The following is a 17,488-nucleotide window of genomic DNA, read 5'->3' as shown; positions in this document are numbered from 1 at the left end:
GCAAGGTGAGGACTTAAGAATCCTACAGTACTAGCCCGGCAGTCTTCTCTTTCACACACTGGACCTGAGGGTATTTATCTGGCATCTCCACACAGTCCCACACTTTGTGGTCTTCACTCAGTGCATCTTGAATGCCACAAAGTAACCCCCTTTTCTTTCTAGGCTAAAGCTTCCCAGGGCTTTGGTGGTCTCTATGAATTGTATCCAGATTTACCTTGTTTGCTATCAGTTTTGATGTAGTTGTGGCTGGTCACCCTTGCATCCTTGAGGATGGTCTACAGCCTCACAGAGCCATAGGGATGGCCAAGAGAACATCATAGGGCTCTTTCCATCTAGGTTCTTTATTGAAATTCCTTTTCATAGACCCTGTATCCTGCTAGAACATGCGTGCTATATGGATTCTAGGGTAGCCTGGGCTGCAAAGGAACCCAGGACATAACTGAGTACTTGACAAAAAGAATGCAAAAGACAAGTAAGAAAGCTCTCAGGGTTGGAGTGACACTACTGGAAAACCAGCTAGATAACAGTGTTGATATGGCTTGAGTCTCGAGATCTGGTAGATTGAAGAATTGCAGCGTCAGAATTCATCTTGATCTTGGAAGGGTTTCAGGCCATGTAAAGCTCCCTTGTTGCTGTTTTATTTAGTTTTCCTTAGTGCCATAATTTTGCTTCTAGCTCACCAGAGCTTTGGAAGTTGGAAGGGATGTGTGGTTTGTAATGTATACACGTTTGAAAAGTTGTCCCATAAAATGAGAACATTAGTCTGAGTTTAGATACAAGTCTATCTTTTCCCAGACAGGAATGCATTTTTCGAGTTCTTCTGACTGTGGTAACATCTGCCTTCCACTAGGGGTCGCCTCACACTACCCAGAGAATAAGCCTAACAACTCAGATCCAGTGGACAACTCCTAACAATTGGATCATCTTTTTTGGGTGACAGACGAAAGGCAGTACACATAAGAAAAAAACCAATAAATTGGAAAACCCAGGTCAAGCCTAGCATTTTTTATTCTACCATGCTCCTTCATTTGATAGGCAGGGAGGAGAAGGAGGGATCTGCGACCACAGGTTGCCCATCTTGGTGGAGTCTATAAATAGGTAGCACAGGATAGGAACCTGCTAGTGTGTGGGCAGCCTTTTCTGTATCAGGGCCCCATTTTGTAGAGGCTCTTCGGTGGTTCTTACATTGGAAAGTGACAAGGGGCTAGAGACCAGAACAGGGAGCTTATAAATGTATTCACACAATGGCCTGCTTCATCTCAAGCATTTCCCTTTATGGACTTCAACTGCTTTAAATAATAAACAAAGCTTTCCTGGGGAGAAATTCATACTTATAAATCCCATACACTAAACTTTAAGTGTTAGGAATCTAAAGGGCTCTTAAATGTCTCAATATTAAGAATAATTTAGTAAGATTTCACCTTAGAAAAATGTATATTGCTCAAACATTTCAAACCAGTTACAAAGCTGTCATTCTACCAGACCAAACCCACCCTTCCTGTGACAAATATATAAAGCATCAAATATGTAAAGCCACTTACTTACTTCACACACAAAAAATATTAATGCTAATGGGTCTCTTCTCTTAAATATTTCTATGCTTTATTCTGAAGCTTCCCAGGTTAAAAGATGTTTACCCACCTAAGGAAGGAAGTTACCATACCAGTGTCTGCTAGCAGACTGTTGGGCTGGGAGGCTGAGAATCTTATTGAGAACCCATGGGCAACACCAAACTCTATATATGATTATGTTAATGACTCCAAAATGTCAAAGTGGTAATAATTGGGTAAAATAATATAATATAATATAACATAACATAATATAAATATAATATACAATATCTTGGATTTTCTTTAAAATACTCTAGGAGAAAAAAGAAAACGTTGGGACTTCCCTGGTGGCGCAGTTGTTAAGAATCTGCCTGCCAATGCAGGGGACACAGGTTCGAGCCCTGGTCCGGGAAGATCTCACATGCCGCGAAGCAACTGAGTCCTTGCGCCACAACTACTGAGCCTGTGCTCTAGAGCCTGCGAGCCACAACTACTGAGCCTGCGCACCACAATGAAGAATAGCTCCCGTGTGCCGCAACTAGAGAAAGCCCGCGCACAGCAACGAAGACCCAATGCAGGCTAAAATTAATTAATAAATAAATAAAAGAAAAGTTAATACATAAATATATACCTAAATACATAAATAGGGCAGTGATCATCTAGTCCACTTCCCTGGGTTCAAGTTTTATGTTACGCATTTTTCTCCCTAAAAGTCCACAGCTCTTAGCCATGTTGATTTTTTGACTCAGTTTCAAAATCTTAAGATACATAAATGTATATATGTTAAGATATGTAAATACCTTTACATAAATATCTCTAGAGACCCTTGAACTTGAAGACCTGATGGAACTGTGCATTCATTCATATTCATAGGACTATGTAACTCTTGAGGATCTTTAAAATTAGATCCAATTGGATTTTGGATATTTTATATATATACATATATATATGTTTGGTTTTTTTTTTTGGCCGCGCCACGCGGCATACAGGATCTTAGTTCCCCAACCAGGGATTGAACCTGTGGCCCCTGTAGTGGGAGCGTGGAGTCCTAACCACTGGACTGCCAGGGAAGTCCTGGATTTTGGCTATTTCACATGGTTTTCTTCTGACTCAAGAGCAGAACGTATAGGTTCATGCTACTAATATTCCCTTTGAGTCAGAAAATGTCTCCTAACTGCTATTTTTAACAGTTTCTGTATTCTTCATGACACCAATAAACGAGTTAATAACATGATTGAGTAGCAAACTCAACAGTAATGCTCAACAGTGTTTCTACTTAAATTCTTGATTCTGTGATTGTACTTCCTTTTCTTTTATACCGAAAATCTTGATTCCTAAAATAATACACACAATCACTAGTATGTTCATTCTAATACAATAAAATGGTTTAAAAATACCATATTAATATGATCAATAAAGCTACAGAATGAAGTCTAAGATTTTTTATGCAGTTTCTTTTTTGAACTGTCTCTGAAAGTGTCACTCCCATTAAGTATGTGTGGGCAAACCATGTTCTAGAGGTGTGCTGTCCAATACAGTAGCCACTGGCCATATGTGGCTATTGGCTAGTACTTGAATGTCCAAATTGAGAAGTGGTGCAAGTATAAAGCACACACTAGATTTCAAAGACTTAGCACAATAAAAGAATGTAAATATCTCATTAATAATTTAATATTCATTATATCTTGACGATATTTTCAATATTTGGGCCTTGACTGGCAAGCAGGACTGCCCCACAACTGGAGTATTAGTAGGCAGAAGATAAAGAAACCACCCACTCATGCAGATGAAATTTGCCCTCCAGCACCCCCTACTGATAGACTTAACCCTGAGCCTGCTGACAGGAAGAAATGTTCTAATATCACAAGCAAAGCAATGAAGGGTGGATTTGGAATAAGGAGGCATTAAGTGACAACTGGGACACCTCTAAAGGTAGGAGGGCTTGATCTTTTGCTATCAGGGGCTTTTTACAGGTACATAAAAGACTTCCCAAAAAAGAATTTCACCAATAGCCTTAATGAGGTTTTGCCACTTCTGCTGGGTGGAAATTTCCTTGTTTTCTCACAGATCTCTGACTCAGTCTGGCAATAATGAGAGTTTGTTTGTTTTGCCTTAAACATTTCGGGAAATGATGGTCCCAGGATCAGTCTTGGAACTTCTGGGCCATCTCTGGTATAACCAATTCCAAATTACACAAAACAGGGACCAAAATGTTTTAAATTAACTGACTGGAGAGATGCTGGAGTTTCCTTCCTGACCCAGACAGAAGCATCCATAGAACATTTATCTAACCTAAGGGGAAAGAGAGTACACCTGATTTAGAGGGGTCTGAGAGGAGAGGGTTACAACAAAGGTCAAACAGATAGACCAACAGGTTTAATTTATGATGCTTGCCAGAAGCAACAAAACCTTTCTGAAAAGTAAACCAGCCCAGGGACAGACCTTAGGTACAGTATCACCAGGAGTGGAAGGTAAGGGAGGGGAACATAAAAGTAAGACATTCAGGGATCTCATGAGCTGGGCACCTGCTGCTTCATCCTACATCATACCTCTGTTCTTCTGCTGTGTTGCTCTACATCCCGCTGACTATGCCAAATCGTCAGGGGTGGCGGAGTCACAGACAAAATTTCAAAGCAAGATGTTGTCACTTGTAGGGACTACATTGCAGAAGAAAAGAAGGGAGAATAGGGTCATGGTAGATGGGCCTCTGCCCCAGACTCCTCCTGCCTCCCCTTATGTTCCCTGGGGCACTTTATAGTCGAGGGACACCACTTCAAGTTTCTGCCATGTCCTGTTCTGTATCCCTTTTGCCTCTCAGTTGACACAATGGAGAGACGACTCAAAGAGGAAAGCCACGTGGTGAAAGGACAAAGTGCAGGGGGCTGGTAGTCAAGAGGTCTTTCTAGTCCCAACTCTGAAATTGGTGTTTTGTAGGAATAAGGCCTCTCTGGGCTTCAGGGCCTTTATCTGTAAAGTTAGAGCTGTTCCAACTCCAGGGCCCTATCAGAAAAGTCAAAGGATGAAAGAGCTGACAGAGCTAGGATTTGGGGAAAAGGTGAAGAGAAAAAACAGCAGAGACAAAAGTCCTTGGCCTGATCTTCTGGTATTAGCATTGGGGAAGGTGACTCACTCTGGTCCACCCAGAATTGCCCATTATTCCTGGCCCACCACTCCCATTTTCTCCCCTGACCTCCTTGGGAAGAGAATTTCTGGTAAGTCATAGACAGACTGCCTTAGTCATCAACTCAATAGGTGCTATTGCCTAGAGCACAGTCACATGGATGACTTATGTGCACGTAGTAAGCTGATCTTGTTCAAAAGCTGTAAGACTCCTGACACACCTATGTGGACACGAAGACAGCAATTTTCCTGTGCCTTGCCTCTACCGAAGCCCAGGTTTACAGCCTCCTAGGTACTTTGCACTGGTCAAATAACATGTCTTATACATCGAGCCTCTGTGGCCCTCTCACCAACCCTCATCTCTTCTCTCGTTCTGTCCATCCAAAGCTTGCCCATTCTTCCACCCTGCTCAAGTCTGTTATCCCCCCAGACTGGCTCTGTCCCTTCTCTAATTCTCCAATATCAGGTGGCTTGATGTTCCCCTCCCCCAGGAGTGTTCTGCCCAGTAGTGTTCTGACTAGCTGTCAATAAATGGGACCATGAAGACTGTAACAAAGATATTACTCACTTGGTCAAATATTACACACAACTATGGGCCAGCCCTTATATCATCCTCCTGTTTTATTTAGTGTGCACCACCAAAATTGTAGGTACTTCATAATATAATTTTATTTTCTAATATAATTTTATTTTCAGAGGTTTCTAGAGAAAACAGTTTACATTCTGGCTTGAAAACCTTCCTAACTACACTGTATTCCTGACAAGAAGCCTCCAGAAATACCCTAATTAGCCCCTGAAATCATTGGTCTTTAATCCTAAATTAGACAGAATAAAATATCTAACTGGTCTGTGGGATGAATTCACCTCTCCAAATCTCATAGCCTCAAACCTTCCCAGAACATTCATATATAGGTGGGCTCTAAGAAAATAATAGGCCTCAGAAAATAATTGATTTTGGTTCCGCCAGAAGTGACCCTTCTCAGGATGAACTTGATCTGACTTTCCTTACCTGACATCAAAATGTAATGTAAGTATCCTGTGACCTATCCCACTGAGATTAAAGCTTCTGACTAGAGCTCTTTCCCTTCCTTATTGACTTTACACATATACTTTCAGGCTTATAGTTTCTTTTATGGGGAAGATTGAAGGGTGTTTGGTAGCTAAAAAGCAATTCAATTTCCCCTTGCCACCCAAAATTGGCAAACAACCATCAAGTCCTTAGTGGGCCTTCTCCCTGTGGGTGAGAGTGTCCAAGCAGAAGCTGGGTGATCAGCTGCCAGAGGATTCCACACTGATCGACAACTGGGAATCAGGAGTCCTGAGGGTTGTTCCAACCTCACAGCTCTGTAAGTCTCTTTCCCATGCACAGAGAGAGTCAGAGACAAAGCGGACAAGCCCAACTCCTAGAGCCCTTGTATTGGCACTTGGTCAGATCCTGTGTTAAAGGTTTCTCGTGCAGATGTACTGTCTTCTTAACTAAGCTGTAGGTTCCCCAGAGGCAGAGTGCCCTGCCTTTCTTTTCCTGTTCTACTCTCTACAGTATACAGACTAGGGTTCAATGTTTAAAAGGTATTCAATAACCCCCAAATTCTCTCATCTTTTTAATGGCATGCTTTAAAGTCACTAATGAATACTGCATATTCAGGGATATGGAGATACAGTTAAGACTTGGTCCTTGCACAAAAGAAACCCAGAACATCAGCGTGTAGAAAGACTGACTTGTAATAAAGGTTATATCACAGTTATGGGTGTTGGCATATCTATATATCATAGTTATGGGTGACAAGTTCAAATGAAGAAATTGTACATTTTTGCTGGTGAGATCGATGAAGAAAGACTTGACAGATGAAATCCTTTGGACCTTTTACCAGGTGAAAGTGAATGCCTAAAAACTTGGATAGAACACTCCACTCAATGACAGCAGGGTACACATTCTTCTCAAGTGCACATGGAGCATTCTTCAGGATAGACCGTATGTTAGGCCGTAAAACAAGTCTCAATAAATTTAAAAGAACTGAAATCATACAAAGTATGTTCTCTGACCACAATGGAATTAAATTAAATCAACAACAGGAGGAAATTTAGGGGATTCACAATTATGTGGAAATTAAACAACATATTCCTAAGTAACCAATGAGTCAAAGAAGAAATCACAAGGGAAACTATAAAATACTTTGAGATGAAAGAAACCAAAAACAAAATACAAAAAACTTATAGGATACAGTGAAAGCAATGCTTAGAAGGAAATGTATAGCTGTAAATGCCTATGTTAAAAAAGAAAAAAGACCTCAAACCAATGAATTAACCTTCCACCTTAAGACCCTAGAAAAAGTAGAGCAAACTAAACACAAAGCAAGCAGAAGGAAAGACAAAACAAATATTAGAGCAGAAATAAATGAAAGAGAGAACAAAAATACAACAGAGAAAAAAAATTTTAAGTTGTTCTTTGAAAAGATCAACAAAATTGACAAAATTGAAAAAAAAAAAGAAAGAAGGAAAAAAAGGGAGAAGACTCAAATCACTAAAATCAGGAATAAAAGAGGGATTATAAAAAAGGAATAAAAAGGATTGTAAGGGAATACTATGAACAATTGTACGCCAACAAATTAGATAATTTAGAAGAAATGGACAAATTTCTAGAAACATACAAACTACCAAAACCGTCTTAGAAGGAAACAAGAAATCTGAATAGGCCTATAATAAAGGGATTGAATTAGTAATCAAAAAACTTCCCATAAAGAAAAGCCCATGATCCGTTGGCTTCACTGGTGACTTCTACCAAACATTTAAAGAACTACCACCAATCCTTTCAAAATCTATCAAAAAACAGAAGAGGAAGGAACACTTCCCAACTCATTCTATGAACCATTATTACTCTGATACCAAAATCCAACAAAGACATTACAAGAAAAGAAAACTGCAGACCAATATCCCTTGTGGATATAGTCACACACACACACACACACACACACACACACACACACAAACAATTCAGCAAAATACCAGCAAACCAAATCTAACAACATATACTACACACCATGACAAATTGGAATTTTTTTCCACGAAAGCAAGGTTGGCCCAACATATTAAAATCAACCAATGTAATACACCATATTACTACAATAAAAGACATAAACCACATGATCATCTCAGTAGATGCAGAAAAAAGCATTTGACAATCTTCAACACCCTATGATATGATAAAAGCATGCAATAAACTGGATAGACACTTTTCCAAAGAAACATCAAATGGCCAATGAGCACATAAAAACATACTCAACATTATTAGCGTCAGGGAAATGAAAATCAAAACCACAATGATACCTCTTTACACCCACTGGGATAGCTATAATCAAAAAGATGAACAATAATATGTGTGGATGAGGATGCGGAGAAATTGAAACCCTCATTCATTGCTGCTGGGAATGTAAAATGGTACTGCTCCTCTGGAAAACAATTTGGTAGTTCCTTAAAAAGTTAAACATGGGGAAATTCCCTGGTGGTCCAGTGGTTAGAACTCTGCACTTTCACTGCCTAGAGCGTGGGTTCAATCCCTTGTCAGGGAACTAAGATCCCACAGCCAAGTGCCATGGCCAAAAAAAAAAAGTTAAACATAAAAGTTACCATATGATCCACCAAGGTATAGGTATACACCCAAGAAAATTGAAATTATATATATGTCCACAGAAAAAACATGTATATGACTGTTCCCAATAATTTTATTCATAATAGCCAAAAAGTAGAAACAATCCAAATGTCCATCAATTGATGAATGTATAAACAAAATGTGGTTTGTGTGTACATATATATGTGTGTACACACACACACACACACCCACACATATATATCTGTGCATTGGAATATTATTTAGCCATCAAAAAGGAATGAAACACCTATACATGCTACAACATGGATGAACCTTGAAAGCACTGTGCTAAGTGAAAGAAACAAGATACAAAAGTCCACATATTATATGATTCCATTTTTTTTAACATCTTTATTGGAGTATAATTGCTTTACAATGGTGTGTTAGTTTCTGCTTTATAACAAAGTGAATCAGTTATACATATACATATGTTCCCATATCTCTTCCCGATTCCATTTTTATGACATATCCAGAATAGGCAAATCCATAGACAAAGAAAATAGATTAGTGATTGCTTGCCTGGGCCGGGGGGGAGGTTGGGGGGAGACAGAGGGCGACTGAGCGTGATAGTTAATGTGTATCACCCAGATTTGGCATGATAAAAATGCTGGTCTGGAATTAAAGCTGACGGTTATACAACTTTGTGAATATATTAAAAACCACTGAATTGTACATCCTAAAGGGGTGAATTTTATGGTATGTCAATTACATTTCCATGTTTTAAAACTCAGATAAGTGATAGAATCGGAATCAGTGTGATATACTTAGCATAGAACAAAGTGGAACTAAACTTTAACTTTTATTTGATCATTTGTTGCAATAATGTTAAGAAAAGCAGAGCACGAGATTCAATGGATTGTAGTAATTCATTCTGCATAAGTTTAATGGAGTTCTTGCCATCCTATGTAACTATGCCAGTTGCTTCAGAGTGTACAAAGCTGAATGGTGCTCAGCTCCTCTCCAAGGGTCTTAGAAGCTAATGGAGAGGTTAGAAGAGGACACAGTGGACTGATAGCCCAAAGAGGGCTGGTTCTGCTTGTCTACTCAAGCATTGCGTATGTCAGAGCAGGCCACCAGGCTTCCATTTCTGGGAGCCCCAGATAGGCCTCCCTGGAAAGACAATGACTGGTGAGATGAAGGCTAACAGGCTGCCCCAGAGACACTTGATTAAGTTACAGAATGAAACCACACCTTGATCTCTCAGATGAGAGAGAGAGAGAGAGAGGGAGAATGGGAGGAGGGAGCACAAGAGCACAGCTGTGGGCCCTTCTGTCCGGGCCCTTGACTGAGAACAGGGAAGGACTGGGTCAGATTACTCTGACCCCTGACCTAGCTTAGTACAAGTTCCTCTAGACAAGAGGGTAGGGGAGGGGTGCTGTAAGACAGAAAAACTCAAACATAAGAGTTGTCACACAACAGGTTTTATCAGAGATTAAGAAAACAAGGGGAAGGGGTAACTTGTACAAGGGTTGTACTTGAAAAAGCACAACCTGGGTGGGAAGAGATGTCCTTCCTCAACTTCAACAAAGTGAAAAAGAACAGAGGCACAGCCTGGACTGTACGGGGCCTGATAGAATAATGGGGCGTAGCTTAGCACCAAGTGATAGGAGACGGGACAGCATCACGCATAAACACCAGAGTGAGCATGACAGTTGACTCATGTCATGGGAACAGCAATGTGGAGGAGACACAGCTACGGTCACAGGGATGAAAAGAGATGTAAGACTGGCATATAGTGGATATAGCAGGAAGATCCTAGCTTTCTTGATGGGAGCAGATTGGAGTAGTAACTCTTCTGTTACCATTTTTATCATTAGGTGTGCTTCCCTGACTCTTCATATCTGAGTGGGGCCCCGAGAAACTAAGGTTACACAGAATACAAAGCAAAATGCTAGAAATGACTCAACAAAATATAAAGTGCTGGGGAAAGGGAGTGTGTTTCAAAAGAAAAATGGGTAGCATCAGGGAATTCCCTGGTGGTCCAGTGATTAGGACTTGGCACTTTCACTGCTGTGGCCCGGGTTCAGTCCTTGGTTGGGGAACTAAGATCTTGCAAGCCACAAGGCGTGGGCAAAAAAATAAATAAAAGAAACAGAAAAAGGGGCAGCAGCAGCTTGAAGATCAGGAAAGATTTTATTTACAAAGGTAGTGGCATATGAAGTTGAAAGGATACAAAAGACTTTAAAAGTGTTTTCTGATCACGATAAATTTGGTTTGATAAATACAGAAAAGAAAAACACAGAGAAAAAAATGAAAATCACAAATCATTATTCTATATTCAGATAAAACCATCATTAACATTTGAGGGGGGACTTCCCTGGTGGTGCAATGGTTAAGAATCCACCTGCCAATGCAGGGGACACAGGTTCGATACCTTGTCTGGGAAAATTCCACAGGCCGCAGAGCAACTAAGCCCGTGCGCCACAACTACTGAGCCTGCGCTCTAGAGCCCATGAGCCACAAATACTGAGCCCATGTGCCACAACTACTGAAGCCTGCGCGCCTAGAGCCTGTGCTCTGCAACAAGAGAAGCCACCGCAATGAGAAGCCCGTGCACCGCAACGAAGAGTAGCCCCTGCTCGCCGCAACTAGAGAAAGCCCGCGTGCAGCAACGAAGACCCAACGCAGCCAAAAATAAATAAAATAATTTTTTTTAAAAAATAAATAAATTACATTCCCCTTTCAAAAAAAAAACACATTTGAGGGGTATACCTTTCCTCATTTTATTTATTTATACCTCTATTTATAAATATCTGTAATATCTATAAATATAGATATACAGATATGAAAGTGCATGTGTTTGTGAATATATACATACATATATATATCTACATACACACACACACACACACACACACACACACACACACATATTTCAAAACAAAAGTTATGATTGATAGGGATTCTAACAGGGGAAATGGAAGGTAAGAGAAAGACCAGGCACAGGTAAGGAAAAGAAAGCACAGAGGCAATGGAACCTTCCAGAAAGAGTATGAGCTAAACAGGACTGGATTCAAATCCTGCCTCTGCTTCTATGGAAACATAAGCAAGTTACTTAACCATGCTGAACCTCAGTTTCCTCATGTGTAAAATGGGGATAATAATATTTACTTGATTGAGCTGTTTTAATGATCACTTGAGTACATCAAGTACGTAGCAGTGTGCCCAGAGAATGGGAGGCGCTGAGCGTGTGCTGGTGTTGTACAGCAGGCTGTTTGGTGCATGTGGTGCTGCTTGTTTCTCATGTAAGATACTTGCAGGTAAGAGGGAGGCCAGGGACACTCTCTCACTATAGCTCACGGATCACAAGGATTCCAGATCCCAGCTAAAGGAAAGAGCGAACTGCCCTTAAGCAACAACTCACACAATTTCAGGAGAAATCACGATCTGCGCAGGACACCTAATGCTTAGCCATCTCATGGCCTGTCATTTCCCTCTAATCAGACATACTGTACTAGGCGACAGGCCAAGGTTATGAGGTCACTTTTTCTACAGTTATTTTAATACTCATCATTCTAGAAACTCTTCTGACTCTCATAAAACAAAGTAGCAGAAGGACTTTGATGGCTAGCACTTGTCTGCTGATTCACTGAGTGAACTTGGGTCAGGCACGTAATCTTTCTTTTCCGGTTTTTCCAGAAACAGGGTAGGCGGGTTCCTGTCCCTGAGCAAAAGCATCAGCACAGGGAGAGTAATTCAGGGCCACCAATTTGGGTGAAGTGTCTGTCTGCATAATCCATTTTTCTCTCAGAGTTATAGAAGTAATTGTCTGTCCATCCATCTCTGGCAAAGGAGACCATTATCCTGTCCTTATTGAGATATGGATCTGATTTAGATGTCGGCTACGTTTATGAGCCCTCAATTCATTAAGCCATCAAGACAAACAGATGGTGCCTCACAATCAGTGTCACGGCAAAATGACTTGGAGGGCCTGGAGATCAGTCAATAGAAACCTATTTGCAGTGCCATTGAGTATGGCAGTGCCTTCCATAAGAGGCACCTCATTCTCAGAGAATTAGCAGGCTGTAAAAATAGCCCTAAGTCATTGTTGGGAGAGACAGAGTGGGGGGGAAGCAGAGAGGCCATCAGTATCCAAGGCAGTGGAGGAGAGGAGAGGAGGGTTCTGAAAGGGAGACTGTCAATGGTGGGTGATCAGGAGGATTAAGAAGCCACAGGAGCCCACAGTCCCTGCCCAGCTACTGCAGCCCCAGTAGCTGAAATGCAGCTAGAGTCCCTGAACTCAGGTACTCACCTCTGCAGAGAGATAGTCTTGAGTCAACAAGTATTTTCCACGTGCAGCACACCATCAGGTGCTGTGGGCGAAAATGTTTAACAGAGGTTCTGATGCCAGGGTGCTTGTAACCCAACGTTCATGCATAACCACGGTACTCTCCATCATACCGAGTACCAGGAGCCAGCTGGGGAGCCCAGGTGGAAAATCAGATTTAGCCTTTCTGGTGGAAAAAGCTGTTCACCTGTGGTGAACAGAAAGCTTTTGCTTCCAGTGATCAATTCTCTCTTTGCGGAATCTAGTCAAATTACCTGTACAAATACAGATTATAAAAATAAGTCAATCTTTTCAGTTATATAGCTTATATAAGATTACAAATTTTCTAATTTTTAAAATCAGGATATAAACCACATAAAACTAAAAGACCAAATTCTGCTTACTCATTCTCTACTAAAAGACACATTTAATAAATTATATAGGATATAAAATTTTATAAATTTTTTGGTCATTGTATGATCTGTATTACCTTTTTCTTTTTTTTAATTTTTATTGGAGTATAGTTGATTTACAGTATTGTGTTAGTCTCAGGTGTACATAAAATTATATAAATTTTTAAGACGAGATGGTTGTGCTGTTAATTCCAAATCCAGTTATCTCCAAAGCAAGGGAATGAGGCAGGAGGGTTTCAGCTCAGTTAGAGAAGTTCCATGCCCACCCCCCTCCAAATAACTAACAGGAAGAACAAAAAGGAATTCTGAGGAGCTTCAGTGAATCCAAGATCCATTTTTTAGTGACAACTGCACGGCTTTTTGTTGGAAAATATTGTCAGTGAAAACAGTCTTGCATCAAGCGTAAAATGATGCAAATGTATTTCCTTATTTAATCTGTTTAAATGCTTTCCTGTATAAATGATCCTCTCAACATCACTGGGCCAGTTTGGTCAGAGCATAGTACTATGAGAGTGAAGGCACAGTCTCACCTCTGCCACCGATCTTCAGAAGGCTGGCCCCTTGTCATTCAGTTATCTGCCCACATGTCACTGGCTACGTGTGCACAAAAGTAGGAGTAGCATCAAGGATTTACCCAGGTTTCATGTTCGGTTAATGGGATGGAAAGCAGTTCTACCAACCAAGTCAGGGAATTTAAAGAGAAAGTACAGGATTATGAGGAAGGGGTGTCCACAGCAGGGGGAAGGAGAAGAGAGAGATAATTATGTTCAGTTACGGACGTGCTGTGGAGTCTGGAATTTTATGATGGCCTGGACCCTAGTCAATTCTCCCTGGAGACTGGTCTGTATGGACTCTTGCTACTTTAAAGCAGCAGGCCTTGTCAAGGTGGTAGAGGGATGACACTACAGCACGTAGCAGCCTTCCCTATCCTTAAGACCCAGGATATGGCTTCAATATAAAGAATATAATGAGCTACATACTCAATAGCCTTGTTTCCTGGCAGAGGAATGCTGACAGTCCTTTTCTAATGCATTCAACTTCACTACCAAGTACCTCAAATTCACTCAGCTCTTGAAACATCCTGCTCCAAAACCTTCAAGGGCCACCTAATATAATATTGTCCAAGTTCTTTGATTAGCGTTTAAGGTCCTCCCCTGTGAGCTTAGGCCTACTTTCCATTACTCTGGCTCTGCTTTAGTCACAAATTTTTGCCTTTTCCCCACTCACTGTCCTCCATGCCAGAACTACAATCCCACGGTCTACCTCTATTCCTCTGCCCACTGTTTCCTTTTTCTGGAATACTCTTCCAACTTATTTACATGCTATTCATCCTTCAAAGCCCACTCATTCAAGCCCCTGTCCCAAGAAGCCTTCTTTGAAACCGCTCACTCACTATGATATCTGCCTGGATTTCCATTCAAAGCACTTATCACAGACTGTTTTTGATATTTTTCTATACCTGTTCCTTTGACCTAATCAGATGATAAATTATTTCAGGGAAGGAACTGAGTCTAATTTCTGAGTCCTGTACAGGGCACAATATACGTGTCCAGTATTTGCTGACTGTGACTCTCAACTGTAGTTTGAAAATAGTCATAGATATTACCAATTTTCTCAAAAGTTTTAATATTTGTTTTAGACAAAATTCCACAAAGATCACACAGTATTTTTTTAAGGATGTCAAAAACCAGATAGTGTAGCTTTAAGCTGAGCCTTAGCCCAAATCTGAGTTTAGAAGCCCATTTCCCTTATAGTGCATATGATCATGTGTGGACAGCTACTTGGAGCATGAGAAGTTACAGAGACTCTCTAAAGAGGGGAAATTAGCAAAGCTGTCAGAGACTTCCTGTGCTGCCTTCCTATAAATTACAGGTGGATTAATTTAATACATGAGAACCCAAATAATTTTTTAAAGTCTTCTGCATCAATATGATACTTTGAAATGACACAAAGTAAGAAGAATGGAATAATATATGTTGTACATTTGTCACCAATGTCTTATGAAAAATTTAATAGTTCAATCAGCTGTCACTGTTGTTTTCTTGTAACATGATACTGAATAAAGTACAGCAGAACAATCTTTAAAAAAAAACTTCTGGGCTTCCCTGGTGGCGCAGTGGTTGAGAGTCGGCCTGCTAATGCAGGGGACACGGGTTCGAGCCCTGGTCTGGGAGGATCCCACATGCCGCGGAGCAACTAGGCCCGTGAGCCACAATTACTGAGCCTGCGCGTCTGGAGCCTGTGCTCCGCAACAGGAGAGGCCACGATAGTGAGAGGCCCGCGCACCGCGATGAAGAGTGGCCCCCACTTGCCGCAGCTAGAGGAAGCCCTCGCACAGAAACGAAGACCCAACACAGCCAAATAAATAAATAATAATTAAAGGTGCTAATAATTAAAAAAAAAAATCAGGAAATACAGAAAAGTATAAAAATTATAAAAAAAAACAACAACAACAACAAAAAAAACTTCTGCATCATCTGATACGGATAGGCATCATCACCATTTACCAAGATTTTGGTTTCTACATATGATCAGAAAGAGATCATTTCTTACACAAATAGGGCAGGGTCTGCATCTTTCTGCACAATGCATGGCATAGGAATTTTTAAACTAATAGCTAACACTCTACATTTATTTCCCCATTAACCACCACTACTGTTATCCCCACTTTACAAAGGAAGAAAGTGAAGCCCAAGGTCATGGCTAGTATGTGGCTAAGTTGGGACCAGCACTGGTCTGCCTGACCCCAAATCTCATTCTCTGGAAATTAGCAAATTAGCTAACATTATTTTGATTCATATAAATCCTCTTCAGGAATGAACATGCTGTGGTCACTGCTGCAGTTAGCCTTTGTTTTTCCAGAATGAAGGGACTTGACTTCTGCTTTACTTTTTTTTTTTTTTAATTAATTAATTTATTTATTTTTGGCTGCGTTGGATCTTCGTTGCTGCGCACGGGCTTTCTCTAGCTGTGGCGAGCGGAGGCTACTCTTCCTTGTGGTGCACAGGCTTCTCATTGAGGTGGCTTCTCTTTGTTTTGGAGCACGGACTCTAGGTGCTCGGGCTTCAGTAGCTGTGGCACGCGGGCTCAGTACTTGTGGCGCACGGGCTTAGTTGCTCTGTGGCATGTGGGATCTTCCCAGACCAGGGCTCAAATCCGTATCCCCTGCAGTGGCAGGCGGATTCTTAACCACTGCGCCACCAGGGAAGCCCTTGCTTTACTTATGCATATGACTTTCATATTCAAATCTGTCAGGCTCTTTTATCGCTTTAATTAACCTAAATGAGTTCCTGATCTTCCTACTTATCTTTTTTTTTCCAATTTTTTTTTTGGCCGCACTGCGCGGCATGCAGGATCTTAGTTCCCCCACCAGGGATCGACCCGTGCCCCCTGAAGTGGAAGCGTGGAGTCCTAACCACTGAACCGCCAAGGAATTGCCCCCTACTTATCTTTTAAGCTCTCCAGCTACTGCATCAGTTGTCACTTCTTCTTTTAGCATTACTGAGGCCCTACTGAGCTCAAAGACAGTGTTCAAGGAGATGCCTGCATGAACCAGACAAATATACGTGCCCTCAAGCAGCTGAAAGCACTCCACATGACCAATGTAAAGGGTTTTTAATTTATCGTACTCAGCATGAATGTTTCCTACCAGTGTTTTAACTCAATTATGAGACAAAAGATTTTCAAAATCCTGAGCCTATGACACTGAGCTCCTACCTGTGGGATAAAGCACTTGGCAGTCTGCCTCGTTCCGTGGTTACATCCAGAGATTCTAGTTTAGTTAGAATCCCCACGGTAGCGCTTGATGCTTTGCACTAATTCGCCAGGTAGTTACCGACTGCTCTACGAACAAATTAGGGGCTCTGTCCCGGGAAGTTCACTGCCACAAGGGGCCTCTGACACGTCTCTCCTCAGGTAAACCACCCCGATCTAGGTGGAATCACCCGTGCTTGCAATGAGTGGCTTCCTCCCACTACAGTGTAAGCGCCAAGCCGGGAGGCCGACAGCGCACGTTCGTGGCGGATAACCGCCAGGGCTTGGAGTGGCTCCAGCGCCCCACCGCCGCCGGCGCCCCCGAAGGCAGGAACGTGCTCCCTCCTCACCCGCAACCCCCCAAGGACCGGCCGCGGTTGAACCCCCTGATCCCCGGCCCCGCCCGGCCGGCGCTCGGGACACCGCCTTCGCGATGCTCGCTGCCGCCGCCGCGTCCCGAGAGGAAAAGGGCGAGAGTAATCTCAAGTACCGCCGGGCCAAGGGCCAATACCCCGCCCGCGTCCTCCGCGCAATCCCGGTCACCGAGCTCTCACCTCTGATGCGATTCCTACATGAGAGCCGGGGACGCGGAGTCACCGCCCGCGCACGTCGCCCCAGCCAATCCGGGGCTCGCGCCGGGCCGCCCCAGCCACCGCGTACAGGCCCGCACTCGCCCGCCAACCCCGACACCAGCGTCCCAGCCACTGGCTTCTGATTGGCTGAGGCCGGCTGTGGGCGG

At 42.1% G+C, this 17,488-nt stretch overlaps 1 protein-coding gene across 3 annotated transcripts in view; it reads right to left on the bottom strand.

Annotated features, from left to right (window-relative positions):
* Positions 1–17,486, bottom strand: part of ACKR2 (atypical chemokine receptor 2) — a 49,853-nt gene extending 32,367 nt beyond the window's left edge. For 2 of the 3 annotated variants that reach the window (XR_009009430.1, XR_452085.2), the window contains exons 1-2: positions 17,304–17,486; positions 12,569–12,858 (exon numbers count right to left, since the gene is read on the bottom strand). Coding sequence is in view for 1 of the 3 variants with exons in the window: in XM_057554325.1 (XP_057410308.1) it covers positions 12,569–12,623 (55 nt within the window). In the remaining 2 variants the exon portion in view is untranslated. The remainder of the gene's footprint in view (positions 1–12,568; positions 12,859–17,303) is intronic. The other variant, XM_057554325.1, reaches the window with a different exon arrangement.
* Between the last annotated feature and the right edge of the window lie 2 nt (positions 17,487–17,488).

This window comes from Balaenoptera acutorostrata, chromosome 10 (genome assembly GCF_949987535.1).
Source record: "Balaenoptera acutorostrata chromosome 10, mBalAcu1.1, whole genome shotgun sequence".
Lineage (NCBI taxonomy): Eukaryota > Metazoa > Chordata > Mammalia > Artiodactyla > Balaenopteridae > Balaenoptera > Balaenoptera acutorostrata.
This window is presented reverse-complemented; position numbering and strand designations above follow the sequence as displayed.